The sequence below is a fragment of the Pseudochaenichthys georgianus genome, unplaced genomic scaffold (assembly GCF_902827115.2).
Source record: "Pseudochaenichthys georgianus unplaced genomic scaffold, fPseGeo1.2 scaffold_877_arrow_ctg1, whole genome shotgun sequence".
NCBI classification, from domain to species: Eukaryota; Metazoa; Chordata; class Actinopteri; order Perciformes; family Channichthyidae; genus Pseudochaenichthys; species Pseudochaenichthys georgianus.
The window spans coordinates 3,201-20,294 of record NW_027263416.1 but is presented as its reverse complement, the minus strand read 5'-3'; the positions used below and the strand labels follow the sequence as shown (position 1 = coordinate 20,294).

At 42.9% G+C, this 17,094-nt stretch overlaps 1 protein-coding gene across 1 annotated transcript; it reads right to left on the bottom strand.

Moving 5' to 3' along the window:
• Window positions 1–245: 245 nt before the first annotated feature.
• On the bottom strand, window positions 246–16,349 carry LOC117444653 (zinc finger SWIM domain-containing protein 8-like). The gene is made up of 5 exons (XM_034080097.2): window positions 16,179–16,349; window positions 15,903–16,067; window positions 15,695–15,814; window positions 10,447–10,625; window positions 246–744 (listed from the first exon to the last, which is right to left on the bottom strand). The coding sequence occupies exons 1-5, from the start codon at window positions 16,285–16,287 to the stop codon at window positions 541–543; spliced, it is 777 nt and encodes a 258-aa protein (XP_033935988.2). The 5' UTR covers window positions 16,288–16,349; the 3' UTR covers window positions 246–540.
• Between the last annotated feature and the right edge of the window lie 745 nt (window positions 16,350–17,094).

Sequence of the window (17,094 nt, the reverse complement as noted above, 5' to 3'; positions counted from 1 at the left end):
ATCCTCACAATATAATTTCTCATATTAAACTTTTTCTTGCAAATCCTTCTTTTCGCCCACACTGCAGAGATGCAGATCCATAGTGAGGAGCTGTGTGTGTTGAGGCCACAGCACCAACCACTGTGGACAGGAATGTTGCAGCATAAAAATGAGCGTCACTACAGGACACTCCAAAGAGAGGAGGGTGAGAGGCCTCCGTCAATGTCTTCAGTTAAGGGGAAATGGAAGAGTCGAGTAAGATGAAGAAAGGAAGGAGTACACTTTAATTCCACAGTTACACAAACATGAACCATGATGAAACGGGGGTGAGGAGTCAGTCAGGAGCAGAGGAGAGTAGGAGGGTGAGTCCACACCTCCTCTGAGCTCCGAGCACACATAAAAAAGGAAGTGTCTGAGGGTGGGGCGCGGGAGCTGATTGTACTGCCTGTGTGCAGAGCCAGTCTGAGTCCACGTCCAGAGAGAAGGAACCACAGAGCGGGGAGCGCGCTCAGTGCAGTGGCAGTAGCTGTGCTGGAGGCTGAGGGGGCCCAGGACCCTCTCTCAGGGGGAGAAGGTGGCCATCTCCAGGGAGATGCGTTGCCACAGCTCCTTGGTCTGCTTGCCTCTCTTCAGGTTCTGCAGCACATCGTTGAACTGCATCATGCCCACAGGCGTCAAGCAGAACGCACTACGAGCGCTGCGGATGATGTTCACAAAGTCATCGTAGTCTGCAGGCGTCAGGTGGATGAGCCGGTGGTGGATGTACTGCAGAGAGAAGGGGACAGGTTCTCATTCCTTCTAATGAGAGCATACATGTATAAAGAGAACTGGACACGGCATCGAGGCGGGACCCAGCCCTGACCAGCATCTCGTCACAGCCGTAAGAACTAATGTGAGCTGACTTCTTAAATGCACATATTATCTACAATCAGTGTTACAAACTTTAAATGACGACATGTATGCAACATTTACTTTTTCATGTCTTGAAAAATGTGTCCCCTCTGTGGAAAGAGACTCAGAACGTTTCCACCTATATTAAAACCTGTCTGAAAATGAACTGATCAGATTTAGTTTCTCTGGGTTATGCAACCATCAGCCACTCACCAACCAACGTAAGCAGCATTGTGCGCACAGAGGGGGCGTGGGGAATGGCAGCTCATTAGCATTTAAAGCTACAAACACAGAATCAGCCCTTTTGAAACTGGGCTGAAACAGAGGGGTTTATGGGATGCTGCAATGACCTGTTTGGTGTTTCAGCCAATCAGAGACATGTTCTGTATATATCTGAGACCTGTGGTATACTGTTGGAAAAGAGCATAATAAGGGACCACCATCATGAAGTTAATACTCCAGTTGAATATGAGTTACAGGGAGGATCCCTCAGTCACTGCTAATAGATCTAGGGCTGTCCTAACAGTTTTTGTTTTTAGGGCTGATAATGTCAACGCGTTAACTTTGCGATGCATCTGGAAACCTTAATGCATTAACGCAGTGAAAAGGCAAAGAAAGTGAACGCACTTTCACAAGCTACATGCAATGCACTGACTAGAGACCACTGGACATCAGAAGCATCACTACACGCTGTAACAGAGGCGCAATACGGAAGCATGTGCTAGATGCCTTCTGCTCGCAATATGATGCAGGGTTCATACACTTTTTACCACTTCTCAATTACCTTTACCTCATTTTCCATGACCAAAAAAAAATGACTACTGAAAATGGTTTATTTTAACATGTAACAGGAAAATAAGGTCTGCATATGAAACATGTTGTGCCTATCTAAAACAAATCAAATAGTAGGCTTACTAGCTTCTACACGCTAAAGCAACTGTAGTCAGGGATGCAAACTCATCAGGTATGAAAAAGGTGACAAGGATCCGATATATCCAAAATATATAAATATATAAAAGCATTTATTTGAATTATGTAGCAGTCACTTTATAATTTTGGCAGCACTGTTGAGCATTTTGAAAATGTATTTTCATGCCTCTGTGCAAGGCTTAGTCTTTCTATCTGTATAGCCACTGGTGTAAAGTAACTCAGTTCATAAACTGAACAAGTACTACACTGAACAAAAATATAAACGCAACACTTTTGTGCACCACACCTCACAGGTGTGGCATATCAAGATGCTGATTAGACAGCATGATTATTGCACAGGTGTGCCTTAGGCTGGCCATAATAAAAGGCCACTCTGAAACGTGCATTTTTGCTGTATTGGGGGGGTCTGAAAACCAGTCAGTATCTGGTGTGAGGGGTAGTGTTAGCGTTAGGGTTAGGGTAATGTTGTGAATCGAGTGGCCCATGGTGGTGGTGGGGTTATGGTATGGGCAGGCGTATGTTATGGACGACGAACACAGGCCACTCGATTCACAATATTACCCTAACCCTAACCCTACCCCTCACACCAGATACTGACTGGTTTTCTGACCCCCCCCAGACCCCCCCAATAACGCAAAACTGCACGTTTCAGAGTGGCCTTTTATTGTGGCCAGCCTAAGGCACACCTGTGCAATAATGATGCTGTCTAATCAGCATCTTGATATGCCACACCTGTGAGGTGGGATGGATTATCTCGGCAAAGGAGAAGTGCTCACTATCGCAGATTTTTTCTGATTTGTGAACAATATTTGAGAGGAATGCTTATTTTGTGTATATAGAAAATGTTTTAGATCTTTGAGTTCATCTCATGAAAAATGGGAGCAAAAACAGAAGTGTTGCGTTTATATTTTTGTTCGGTGTATAAGTGGGTACAATTTTGAGATACCTGTACTTTATTTAAGTATTTCAATGTTTGGCGACTTTGTACTTCTACTCCTCGACAATTCAGAGGTAAAAGGTGTAGCCTACTTCTACTCCACTACAGTTCAGAGGTACATGGTGTACTTTTCCTCCACTACATGTATTTAATACCTTTAGTTACTTCACAGATGTGGATGAATGATGTGAATATAATCAAGTCTTAAATCAGACTTTAGTTCCACCTGGAGTAAATCCACAAGCTACCCTGCAGTCTACAAAGTACTTCAAACTAGCTGCACTTTTACCAGCTTTGAGAACACTTTCATGATCAATCATTATAAAAATATATATTATTCTGAAATGGACCAATCTGCACAAGGACTACTTTTACTGTCGCTACTTTCACTATATTTTGATGAGAATACTTTTCTACTTTTACTTGAGGAACATTTTGAATGCAGGACTTTTACTGAAACAGAGTATTCCTACACTCTGGTACTTCTACTTTGACTCAAATACAAGATCTGAGTACTTCTACGTTTATTAAGTACAAGATCTGAGTACTTCTACTAAAGTACAAGATCTGAGTACTTCTACTTTTACTCTAGCACAATATCTATACTTATACCACCTCTGTTTATAGCCTATGAAAAAAACTATTAGAATATGAAGGCTAAAGCTAATGTTAGCAGATAGTGGCAATGTATGCTAGCTAGCTAGCTAGCTCAACCCTCCGGTATCACTGTGGAGGTTTTTGTCCATATGGGTCATTTTTCACTTTTCATTTTGCAATAACTTTGGTTGTGTTGGTGCAAATGGCCTGATTTTTTGTAACAAGGCTATTTTCTCGATCTATTTTGGAATTCCAATTTCAATTTTTTTAAATCAGTCTTTAATTCACTGTGTAACAAATCGACAACGCAAATTAGTCATTCAAGACAAAAATGTCCACTGCAAAATGCTTTGATAAAAACATTATATTAAAAAGGTTTTTTTCACAACTTTTTTGGGTTCAATCTTTAAAGCAACTTCCACCCTAATAGAAAATATCAAAAATGTAATCATTTTCAGGATTTTAACCCTTTAAATGCCATTTTGAATACACGAAACCGCTGTTTTTTTCCATGAAAACAGAGAAAATTAGTTATTTTCCAAAAAATACATATCTGGAGACTGGCTCTTTTTTATAACAGTCTTGGATATGTCAAAGATTAGCAACAAAATGGATTTTTTTTGCATTATTAGTTTTTACACAAAATCAGATTGAACACAAAAGTTACAAATTAGACATTTGGGACAAAAATGTCCACTTCCAAAAACTGCTCTAAAATGACAGATTAATATTTTTTAAAACGTTTTGGGGTTAAATCTTTCAATCAACTTCAGTCCTGATCAAAAATACCAAATGTTAAATTATGTTCAGGATTTTAACACTTGAACTGCCAGTTTGAAAACATGAATTTGCGTTTTCTATGAAAAACATGCACAAAAAGGCAGTTATTTTCCATATGATAAATGTTGGGGGGGGGGGGGGGGGTCGGCTTTTTTTAAATTTTTTATCACAGTCTTGGATATGTCAAAGATTAGTAACAACATTGATTTTGGTTGATTATTAGTTTGTGTACAGAATCAGATTAAACAAAAAAGTCACACATTAGCCACTCGCGGACAAAAATGTCCACTCCCATTATAACCACATCTTTTGATCTCTCCGCCATACCGGTATAAAATCATGCATTTTGTAATGTCAGGGTTTTATATTGGGGGAAAATAGTTCAATTTGTCCTTTTTACTGTATATGACCAGATGTGACATTTTAACATTGAATTACATGCTTATCATTTCTTGGTTTCTTTGCCTGTTGTATAATGGGGCCCTGCCAGCCATAGGAATACATGTATGCAACTCATATGATGTAGGTGGGTTGGTATGGATGTGGAAGAGTGCTATCAGCTGAGAAAGAAATGTGTGTGCGTATGTGTGTGTGCGTGTGTGTGTGTCTGGATGTACAGTGTGTGTGTACAGAGACAACAATATACAGTAGATTTGGTTTACAGCAAGTCGCAGTTTTCACCTCATATCTTTCTTTCAATTCAATTCAATTCAAAGGGGCTTTATTGGCATGAAAGTTAAATTAAACAATGTTGCCAAAGCATCACAATCTTTCTTTCTCTCTCTCTCTCTCTCTCTCTCTTTTTCTCTCACTCCCTCATTCCCAAAGTCATACACACTCTTACATATTAAACCTCCTTATACCTTGTATGTGTGTGAGTGATTGTGTGTGAGAATGAGACAGGACTTACCCCCTAATCCCACTAGGGATGCCAGCGATTATTCGAATATTCGTTACAGTCTCCATAATCGAATATTATTTTTAAAAATCGATTTTATTTATCTTTTTTTTTCTGGCTTAGTTTCAACCAAATGTATATATAAATATATATGCTAATAATAGTAATAGTATTAATAATTGTAAATGGCCATTGGTCACACCACCAGTTTGTTTTACTGTAAACTTGGAGGAAGCCTGCGCAGAGCAGACTGCTGCTGCAGCACACTACACACCGACCCCGCCCCCAACCCCCCTCTCCCTCACACGTGCGACTAAAGATGAACAAAGCGGCAGGTAAAAAGAGTTCCTCCTCGTGGAACTACTTCGAACTTACAAGTCCAAAGGAAGTTAAATGCAAGCTCTGTGAAAAGACGTTGGTCTATCACAGCTCAACCTCAACAATGCGTTGGCATTTGAGTGCGAAGCACGCCAAAGAGGTTACAGAGAAAGACGCAGCACAGCTGGCCATTACCAACTTCACTTCAAGGCCACGTCGTTGTGATGACATGCTTGTTTGTTGTTTGTACTGTTAAACATGTTCTAGTAAAGAAATAAACGGAATTCCTTTTGTCTGAGTTTTTTTTCTTTTCTCTCCCGCAGGGGGGGGGGGGGCAGTCTGCGCTGCGGCGTTTTTAGCGATCGCGGCCACAAAGTGTTTTATCTTTGTGCCGACTCCTTTCAAGCACAGTTCAGATCCACTCCAGATTCTCCTCCTCAGGGTGCTTCTTCTTCAGAGGATGAGTCCTGCAGCTGAAGGTACGGGCTGCATGAGACCTCTAGTCCCACAGAGAGGCGCATCTTCATCTTACTGCTTGTTGCGTATCACAGGAATGAAATGACCATCCAGCCAAACGACACATATGTGAAGCTTTGGCTTTGCAGCCAGGTGTTTTTATTTACTTCAAGGAGTGTATGTATCGCTGTGTATGTCTGCTTGACATTATCAAAGGACTTTGAAGTTCAAACAATTCAAAACATCGAGGTCAAGCTGGGTCAAGATCATACATCTGTTTACCTCAAAGACACATGAAACGGCACAAATGAAAGACAAAACGCCATGAGAGCACACTTACTCCTGTCTCATTCTCACACACAATCACACACACACATACAAGGGATAAGGAGGTTTAATATGTAAGAGTGTGTATGAGTTTGGGAATGAGGGAGTGAGAGAAAGAGAGAGAGAGAAAGAAAGATATGAGGCGAAAACTGCGACTTTCTGTAAACCAAATCTACTGTATATTGTTGTCTCAAGTTCCCATCAGCAAAAACACGTGGGTTTGCTATCCTGGCTCCAAGATGGTGGAATGAGCTCCCCATTGACATCAGGACAGCAGAAAGCTTACACACCTTCTGGCGCAGACTGAAGACTCATCTCTTTCGACTCCACCTCGAGCGATAGAACTATTAACAAAGAACTGCTTACAGAGCACTTATATACTAATAAAGTACTGGCTTATCTATCTACAGCCAGTTGAGTAGCACTTGAAATGCTTGGCTCTATGAAACCTGATTTACTTTATGATTCTGTTTTCTTCAAGGTTGTGTCTTCCTGGTCGAATGTACTTATTGTAAGTCGCTTTGGATAAAAGCGTCAGCTAAATGCAATGTAATGTAATGTAATAATGTAATGTCTCTGTGCACACACACTGTACATCCATACACACACACATTTGTCAGCTGATACCACTCTTCCACATCCATACCTACATCATATTAGTTGCGTACATGTATTCCAATGGCTGGCAGGGCCCCATATACAACAGGCAAAGAAACCAAGAAATGATAAGCATGTAATTCAATGTTAAAATGTCACATGTGGTCATATACAGTAAAAAGGACAAATTGAACTATTTCCCCCCAATATAAAACCCTGACATTACAAAATGCATGATTTTATACCGGTATGGCGGAGAGATCAAAAGATGTGGTTATAATGGGGGTGGATGGGACATTTTTGTCCGCGAGTGGCTAATGTGTGACTTTTTTGTTTAATCTGATTCTGTGCAAAAACTAATAATCCACCAAAATCAATGTTGTTGCTAATCTTTGACATATCCAAGACTGTGATTAAAAAAAAAAAAGAAGCCCCCCCCCCCCCCCCCAACATTTATCATATGGAAAATAACTGCCTTTTTGTGCATGTTTTTCATAGAAAATGCAAATTCATGTTTTCAAACTGGCAGTTCAAGGGTTAAAATCCTGAACATAATTTAACATTTGGTATTTTTGATCAGGACTGAAGTTGATTGAAAGATTTAACCCCAAAAAGTTTTAAAAAATATTAATCTGTTGTCATTTTAGAGCAGTTTTTGGAAGTGGACATTTTTGTCCCGAATGACTAATTTGTAACTTTTTTGTTCAATCTGATTTTGTGCAAAAACTAATAATGCAAAAAAAAAATCCATTTCGTTGCTAATCTTTGACATATCCAAGACTGTTATAAAAAAAAAGAGCCAGTCTCCAGATATGTATTTTTTGGAAAATAACTCATTTTCTCTGTTTTCATCATGGAAAAAAAACAGCGGTTTCATGTACCGTACTTTTCGGACTTTAAGCCGCGACTTTTTCCCCCCATTTTTTTTGTACAGCTAACGGCCACTAGGGAGGGAACCTCCTAAATCTATGGATTTTACAGGTAAAATTAACCACCTTTAACACTATGGGCTCTATGACCGGTCCGCGCCCGCCACCTTTAAGCGGCGGGCTCCAGCAGGAAAAGCTGGAGGCCGGAAAAGAGTGAGACAGGTAGCGCGCCAAAGTAAAAGTGGAACCGAGAGACAGAACGAGAGCAAGACAGACGGACAATTTAGCTGCTGCGGCTTATATGCAGGTGCTTTATAGTCCGAAAAGTACGGTATTCAAAATGGCATTTAAAGGGTTAAAATCCTGAAAATGATTACATTTTTGGTATTTTCTATTAGGGCGGAAGTTGCTTTAAAGATTGAACCCAAAAAAGTTGTGAAAAAAACCTTTTAATATAATGTTTTTATCAAAGCATTTTGCAGTGGACATTTTTGTCTCGAATGACTAATTTGTGTAGTCCAATCGAATGATACCGGAGGGTTAAATAATATTGCGACAGAAAAACGTTTCAGTTCACATCACGCTCTGCCGCTCTGCTCTGAACACCCCGTTCCAACAGCTGTTCACCAGCGGTGCAGTCTGTGCCACAGTGACTTCGCACAGTTAACGAACGCACCGTAGATAATGTAGCTGACCCTCATCCTGGAGCAGCAGAGTTAAGCCGACAGGAGGCAGGAAGACTCGAGCACACAGCTCGCGCTTCACATATTAAAAAATAACACCATGCGCGTCATGATGGCACATAACAGCTCGCAACCGCAGATTATTTCGGCGATTAGATAAAAAGTAAATTATATTTGACGCAACTTTAGTTACATTTCCATGATTTTTCCAAAACTTTGGGAAAAATATTGTTTTCCATAACTTTTCCAGGGCCTGGCATTTGCATTTTGAATTTCCATGACTTTACCAGGTTTTCAATGACCGTACGAACTCTGATGATGGCTCTGCAACAAGTACCAAGAGCACAGGGGTAGCTCTCATTATACAGAGAGGAATCACAGCAGCCCTCTGTGACAGCAGTGCTGTCCATGCTTAAGCATTGTGTCGGGAAATTGTGGAATTCATGCCAGTAATTCAGTTATATTAAAGTAAAAACACTCTGATTTAAATCACCGGGTAGTTTTCCATATCTTTATTACAACACCCCACATGTATTTGTTTATGTTCCCCTAAATTAGAAGTTAATACTAGTACTTTAAACTTGTGATTATTCATTATTACTAGTGCTGTAGCGACGCGTCAACGACATATTTCCGCGTCGACACACACACACACACACACGTGGGTGTGTAAACAAAGCAACAAGCAGTTCGCAATCGCACTTCAAACACAATGGAGACTGAAACGGCTACCACCTCCTCCTCACAGGATTGCGCACGAAGCCCTCAAACGAAAACATCTCGCCCTAGGTCTTCAAAAGCATGGGAATATTTTAAAGTTAGTCCAAAACGCAAAGATATTGTCATTTGCAGTCTTTGCCAAATGGAGTTGGCATATCACACAAGCACAACGGCTATGTTGGAACATTTAAAGCGGCAGCTAGCTGTGGTGGCTACCATTAGCAGCTAGCATTTGCTCTCCGATTTTTACATAAAAATTGAATTATGGATTATAAATTCAATCATTTTTTTATACATAGACGTTAAAAACCTATGGATTAACCGATTCAGCCGCATTTTTTCTCATTTTAATGCCATTGAACACGTCTTTTGATCAGATTGACCGCTACGGTGGTGAGACGATCTCCCTAGAAGCTCCGTAAAGGTACGTGTTGTGATGACTGTATTTGCTTCCCCTGTCGCGAGTCCGGATCACTCAGTGATGATACTATATACCTACATAATCTGTGGAGTCTCAGCTTTAATCGGATATCTTGTATGTGCAGCTACGATAAGTAATAAGGGTACTTTTATCTTGAGTTCTGTGCCAATGTCCGTTAGCATTTTTCGCTCATGGGTCATTTAGATGCTTCTTATGAGACTTGTGTTTTGTTTTGGTAAACATGGTTTGTATCGTCAGTTAGCTGAGATTATTCCCGTTAATCTGGTATAACACATGAATAGTTTGTTAAATATTAAGATCCCCTGAGACACAGTATCGTGAAATTATTTTTTTTTACATTACGTTTTTTATGAATTGAACAACAGAAAAATAATCGTTAGATTAGTCGACTAATCGATCAAATAATCGCCCGATTAATCGTTTTTCGAAATAATCGTTTCCCCCCAGCACTAATTATTACTCACAGAATATTATTGTGATTAACACAATTCACAAACTTGTGAACTGATTCAACTTGTGAATACATGAAATACAATGAAAGTGTGTCTCTTCATGTCTTCTGTCACACACACCAGTAATCCAGGACACATGGGAGGAGTAGGTTCTGGACAGTCAGTTTGGTGAAACAAAGTTGTGGAGGCCAAGAGCATACAGGCCAATCTCAAAGGCACACAGGTGCAGGTTTCTGTGGGGCCCCTGGTGGCCCCCGCTGGCTGACGTGATTACTCACAGAATATTATTGTGATAAACACAATTCATTTTTTTTAAATTGACACCATTAATTATTTTAATTTTGAATTCAAAGCCTCTATTGAGGCATTTTCAATTTAAGTTTGAATGTCAGAATTTTTAAGGCAGAAATTAAATCTTCAAAATGATTCCTCAGATTACATGGATTTGTTGTTTTCTATTACATCAACATTCTAGACTACATCTTTTTAAGTGAGATGCTGAAACAGAATATTTGATTAGGATAAAAACATTTGGTGTATTGTTTTTTCAATGTTTGCTGATGCATTTACCTGCAGGTAGGCCTGTTGGCAGCGCTGCACTAGCTGGTGGAAGGCGGGTGTTCGGAGGTGTGCGTGGATGTGGGCGGGGTTGAGTCTCTGCAGAGCCTCCATGATGATCTCCTGCAGGACGAACGGACTGAGGACTCCTTTTGCTGCTCCCACACAGAACTGGTACACATAGTTGACTCCTGACAGGACGACAGGAAGACAGACAGAGAAGCATTAAAGTGATACTGTTTTAACAATGTGTGTATGGGCGCAGCACTGTGTCCCGTCTACAGTGGTGTGTAAACATTGGTTTATTGTGACTGGTAGGCATTACAGCTCTTCTTAACTTCATACTGCAGCAGTTCGTAGTTTTTCTGCGAGGCAGACGGAGATGTTCCAGTAGTCTTACTTGTGTGTGCTACCGAGCGGACAACTAACACAAAACATTCCCCATCAACCTGTCCCTCCCTTATGGCGCGTTTCCACTGCAGGCCTCGCTCGGACTCGCTCGGTTTGGTTAGGCCTTATTAGGCCCGGCTCACTTTAATGCTGCGCTTCCATTACAGTTTAGGAACTGGGGTAGTTACTATAGTAACGCAGTGTAGGCGGAGCCGTGACGTCATCTTCAATGAGCGCTCCAGAAAAACAACACAGCCGTTAGCTCTTAGCACTCAGAGCTCACAGCTCCTCATATCTGTTCAGAAACTAGACCGAAGTTAAACGAGTACAAACCACAGACTGCCTGTGTCATGGAGAATACAGTCGCTGGTTTATTTACGTCTGTAAAGGCCGTTGTTGTGAGTGTGGACGGTCGGAGCACATATAACGTTAACTTAGCCAAGCTACATTTAGAAAACACGCATTTTAAAGGGTTTTTCGCCGGCCGTCTGTCTGCAGACTTGTCAAAGCATTAATTCATGGTTTTTACTAACCGGTATCAGTATGTTGTTACTTCGGCATCATTTTGAAACGTGTATTACAATTAAATCACGGTCAAATATGTTCATCTTGTTGTAGTTGTAGCCCCCTTGCCAGCGATTCTCTCACTAGTTTAGCATACTCAGCCCTACTCAGCCTGGTTGTTCCTGGCCCTAGAACCACGATTTTACGGGGCCAGAAAAACTGTGAATAAAGACCCGCTAGCCGGTACTAGGCCAAGTGGAAACACAACCAAAAATGGGTCCCGCACGGCTCGGCACGCTTAAAGCGAGATACCCGCTGCAGTGGAAACGCGCCATTAGTGTCCAATAATGCAGTGATTTTCAACCACTGTGCAGCAGCATTGTTGAGCGTCTGTGCCTGCACTGTCAGGGCAGTATTCAATAACTCTCCTATGCCAGTGGGTGGCAGTAGGTAGCGCAGTTATTACCTTGTACATTTAAGACAGTAGAGTTAAGTGATGCGGTGACGAACAGTGATGGGTAAATATAAAACAAAAGACTGGGTCCTTGACAAAATTCTAGCGGAGATGAAGAGCCTAGTGTGAGTGGTGGGCGTAGGAAAGAAAACAAGGTGAGCTCAAGGCAGTACAGTGAAAACTATCTTTTGTTTGGATTTACTTTCACCATGTCTCTGACCACACCATCTCCGTCGGCGCCGAGATTCCAAGATGGCGCAGGGTTGTGTGGCAGGCCGTCCAAGCATCTCTGTGTTAGTACTAGTGTTTGTTCTGTGTCTGTTTTGCTCAGTGACAAGGACCATTGACTCTCTGTTAGTATACAACCGACACGAGATGCTTAAGATCAAGGAATATGTGGGCTTTTTTGCGAAGTTTGGCCAGGGTGGACACACCACCCCCCCCCCCCCCCCTTCTATCGGATGTACCTGCACACCTACTGCGGGCCGGGCCCTCGTTACCCCGAAGACGCCGAGGCACACGCAGTGGCCGGCTGGTTAGGGTGAAAGAGTGGCTAGCGTGGTCTCCTGAGCTGGCTCAGCACCCTTTCCCCTGGAATATGGACCTTGTTTTCGCCGCCTGGCCTCCCGACGCCCCCGTGCCATGGTCGGCACCTGGCTGGTACCTGTCACTGACCCGACTCAAGTTCTGCATATCCTGCGCCCCCAGTGGTCTCGCCTCTCCCCCCCTGATGGAGTGAACCACCGAAACCTTCGGTCGCTGGGTCGTGAAACTCACGCGACTGTTGCCCCCGTTCCAACTAAAGGCTCGCTGACAAATGCGAGATCGATCGCAAACAAAACTTTCATCATCCAGGACTTCTTCACGTCACATGCTGTGCTTTTTATAACGGAAACCTGGATGACTGCGGGTGAGTCTGCTGCTTTTACACAGCTATTGCCTCCGGAGTGCAGTTTCATTAATTCTCCACGGACCACGGGTCGTGGAGGAGGCTTAGCGACTGTCTTTAGGAGCAGTTTATACTGCAAACCCACGCCGTCTACCTCATTCTCCTCCTTTGAACTGAGCCCGTTTGAGCTGGGACGGATTCATCCTGTACTGTGTGCGGTGGTCTACCGACCGCCCAAGTACAACAAATACTTTATAAAGGAGTTCTCTGAACTATTGGCCGGTATCGTGACAAACTATGACAGCGTTTTAATTGTCGGGGATTTTAATGTGCATGTCTGTTGTATCTCTAAACCACTAGCTAAAGACTTTCTTGATGTTTGATATGCTTTTGACTTCATACAACATGTCTCTGGCCCCACGCGAGAGCATGGGCACACATTAGACCTAGTCTTATCCCATGGTCTGCCCATTTCAAATGTCAATGTGTGTGAGGCAGCTTTATCGGATCACCTGCCTGTGCCGTTTGATTTTATTCTGCCCTGTCGTAGTCTTAAATCATGCGCTCCTGGCCGTCACGGTCGTATGCTGCTAGTTTCTCCCCTGCCTTTGTAAACTTAGCTCAGTCTGATACGATGTCCGCTGACTCCCTGGACACTGAGCTATTAGCCTCAGCCTTTCTCTCTTCCTGCACTGGAGCTCTGGACATTGTTGCTCCCCTGAAACTCATGCGCCCCAGAGTTAAATCTGAACCCTGGCTCAATGACGTCACACGTGCTGCCAGGCGTGAGCGACGTATCAGAGCACTGTAAAAGCTGAAAAGACGAGTTACTTTTCTGATGTTATTTCTAGTAATTTAAACAAACCTTGTGTTCTCTTTAAAATAATCGATGCTATGTTAAACTCTCCTTTATCCACTTGTATTGATGCTTCAACTGAGATGTGTGAACAATTCCTCTGCTATTTTATAGACAAGATCTCCACTATTAGAGCCAGTATCTCACCACCCTCTTTTGACCCCTCCATTGACTTCACATGCACTGCTGTCTTCCAGCAGTTTGAACCTGTGTCGTTGTCTTCTCTCAGTGACATTGTTGCTCAATTAAAACCCTCATCTTGTCCCACAGACCCAGTCCCTCCTCGACTTTTTAAAGAGGGATGGGACACCATTGGACCTAATGTCCATAATAGCAGCCTAGAGTCCGGTTCTGTGCAAGCGGTTGTGGCACCCCTGATAAAGAAAACTAATCTGGACACTTCTGTCCTCTCTAATTACAGACCCATCTCGAAGCTTCCTTTTATTTCAAAGATATTGGAGAAAACCGTACTCTTACAGCTGCAGTCTTTTCTACATGCACACAATATTTTCGATATTTTTCAATCCGGTTTTAAAGCGCTTCACAGTACTGAGTCTGCCCTTCCAAGAGTGTTCAATGCCCTCCTGGTCACTACAGACTCTGGTGACTCTGCCATCCTTATGCTCTTAGACCTCACAGCTGCCTTTGATACGATTGAGCACTCCATCCTTATCTCTCGTCAAGAACACTGTGTGGGTATCAGGGGCGCTGCCTTAGAGTGGTTCAGGTCCTATCTGTCCCAGAGATCTTTCTCCGTTAGGCTTGGTGACTTTACATCCTCTTCTGCCCCCCTATCCTGTGGAGTTCCCCAAGGTTCTATTTTGGGGCCTATTTTATTTTCCTTATACCGTCTCCCCCTTGGACTGATTTTTAGAAAATATGGCGTCTCCTACCACCTTTATGCAGACGACTCCCAATTATATCTACCCCTAAGAAAAAACACTAGCTCTCTGATGCCCCTGGTTGACTGTCTTAATGACATAAAGGCCTGGATGGCGCTAAACTTTTTAAATATAGATGAGAGCAAAACGGAGGTCATTGTGTTTGGGCCAAATGGTGATGTCCCTTCCATTGACCTGGGTTCCCTGCAACAGTATGCAAAACCCATGGTCACAAATCTGGGTGTCAAAATCGACAGTGCTTTTAAATTAGATAAACAGATAAACTCTGTGGTTAAACCCAGTTTTTATCCCTTGAGGCTCCTGTCCAATATTAAACCGGTGTTATCCTTTTTAAACTTTCAGCGTGTAATTCATGCCTTTGTTTCAACTCGTTTAGATTATTGTAATGCACTTTATGCCGGCCTAAATAAGACTTCGCTAGCCCGCCTGCAGCTTGTACAAAATGCTGCGGCGCGGCTGCTTATAGGAACCCGCAAGTTTGACCACATCACACCAGTTCTGGCTTCGCTCCACTGGCTTCCTGTCCATTTTAAGATGTTATTGTTTGTTTTTAAATCTCTTAATGGGCTGGCCCCAGAGCACATCTCCGACCTCTTACAGGTGTACACCCCCTCAAGGGCTTTGAGGTCGGCTGATCAGCTGCTGCTGATAGTCCCAAAAACAAAGAAAAAGACCAGGGGAGACCGAGCGTTCTCATCGGCAGCCCCCAGGCTCTGGAACGACCTGCCCCCTCATGTAAAATTGTCGCCCACTCTTGAAGCTTTTAAGTCCCGCCTAAAGACCCACCTCTTTTCCCTCGCTTACCAGTCAGTCTGAGCTGTGTCATACCTATTTGTATGCTTTCACTGTCTGTCCATAGCCTTTATGTGCCTTGGATTTATTCTTATGTGTGCTTTTTATCTATTCGTGTAATATTATATTTTATTATAATGTTATGTACATTGGCAAACCCTCTGTTTTTAAACTGTGCTATATAAATAAAGTGGATTGGATCTCCGTTGTGCTTGGTGTGGGGAAAAGCTGTCCCACAGTGCCATGGTCCCAAGCAAGCTTAAACATCATCTCAAAAACACTGTCACTTCAGAACCAGAACAGTATTCAAAACAAACTGAGAAACAGGTAACTGTTATGAGAAAAACAGTCATCATATCGGTGTATTAGGGTACAATGTGTCAATTTCTAAGTTTGGTGGTTGTTGGTGTGCCGCGGGACCTTTTTTATGCAATAGGTTGAAAAACACTGCTATAATGCATGTGCAGGCTCACCTAGCCTGGCAGCCAGTCCCAGCAGCCATTTGACGTCCTCAGTGTAAGGCGGGCTCCTGGAGAAGTTGTTGGGGTGGTCATTGTGAGCCCTCCTGCCCAGCATCTCCAGCGCCAGCATGCCTTCACACAAAAGAACAGTGGGGATCACATGTGTGCAGTCAGCCTGTTGGACTACTGGCAGTTTGGTTAGATCAATACGAGTCCTCACCGACTCTGTAGGCCGAGTGCAGGTAGTGCAGGCCCTGTTGGCTGACTGGCTGGCTGTGCTGCTCGTCCTCTACTGGGAAAGCAGTGCCCATCATTGATCCGGGCTGGGAGGACAGGGATGTCCCCTGGATGGCCTGGATGGTGGGGCCCGCGTGGACGCTGCCCACTGTGAAACATGACAGGGACCCCGATTGTTACAAATTAACACAGCTCATGTATCAAGAGGCTTTACCTCCATGCAGTGAGGTAAACAGAAACCCAGATGGAACACACTGACCTGCTACAGTTGTGAGGGGCAGCCCGCTCTCAGGGTGGTACGGGTGGACGGCGATCTGAGTCATGGACGGTACCGGGACCCCGGGGAAGATCACAGCCGTGGCTGCCATAGGGGGCTGGGGGCCAGTGGCCACTGAGAACGGGTACTGGGCTCCGATAAAGGCTGGGTGGATTCCCTAAGGGGGTACACACACACAAACACATGTTTATACTGTATAGGTACATGTGAACACCTGCACTCATACCACTTCCAAGACCAATCCAAGAAATGTGAGGCATTTAAAAACAGCAACAGACGTAATTTGTCTGTTTCAGAATAGAATGCACACGAGCTCTATGGACCATCTTCTATTGTTATGACATTGTTAGAGTTTTGAATATCAATTCACCTGCCGCTCATTTTCTATAAAAGGTCAGAGATCAGTTTGAATCAGAAGGTACAGACCTCTCAGACATTGCACTGACCAATCAATGCTAACGGCTAACATATACAATGGATGAGGCTTTTTGCTTGAAAATGAGTTCATGATGATCCGACTGATGTATTGACTTATCACTCGAGATCTAATGCATGTGAGGTAAGAAACTCAGCAGCCATTAGCACAACTCTCTCTCTCCACCTCAACTAAGCAGAGGTGGGAAGCAGTGGAGTACAAATACTTTGTTACTGTAGGCCTACTTAAGTACATTTTTCTGGTATCAGTACTTTACTCCACTACTTATTTTTCTGACGACTTTTTACTTTTACTTCTTACATTTTGAACCCAAATACCTGTACTTTCTACTTCTTACATGTTGAACACAAATACCTGTACTTTCTACTTCTTACATGTTGAACACAAATACCTGTACTTTCTACTTCTTACATGTTGAACACAAATACCTGTACTTTCTACTTCTTACATGTTGAACACAAA

Coding starts and splice junctions, on each gene's coding strand:
- LOC117444653 (XM_034080097.2), bottom strand. CDS start 16,287: ATGGCAGCCACGGCTGTGATCTTCCCCGGGGTCCCGGTACCGTCCATG. Junction 16,068..16,178: donor GCCCCTCACAACTGTAGCAG/GTCAGTGTGTTC, acceptor CATGTTTCACAG/TGGGCAGCGTCCACGCGGGC. Junction 15,815..15,902: donor GCACTCGGCCTACAGAGTCG/GTGAGGACTCGT, acceptor TTTTGTGTGAAG/GCATGCTGGCGCTGGAGATG.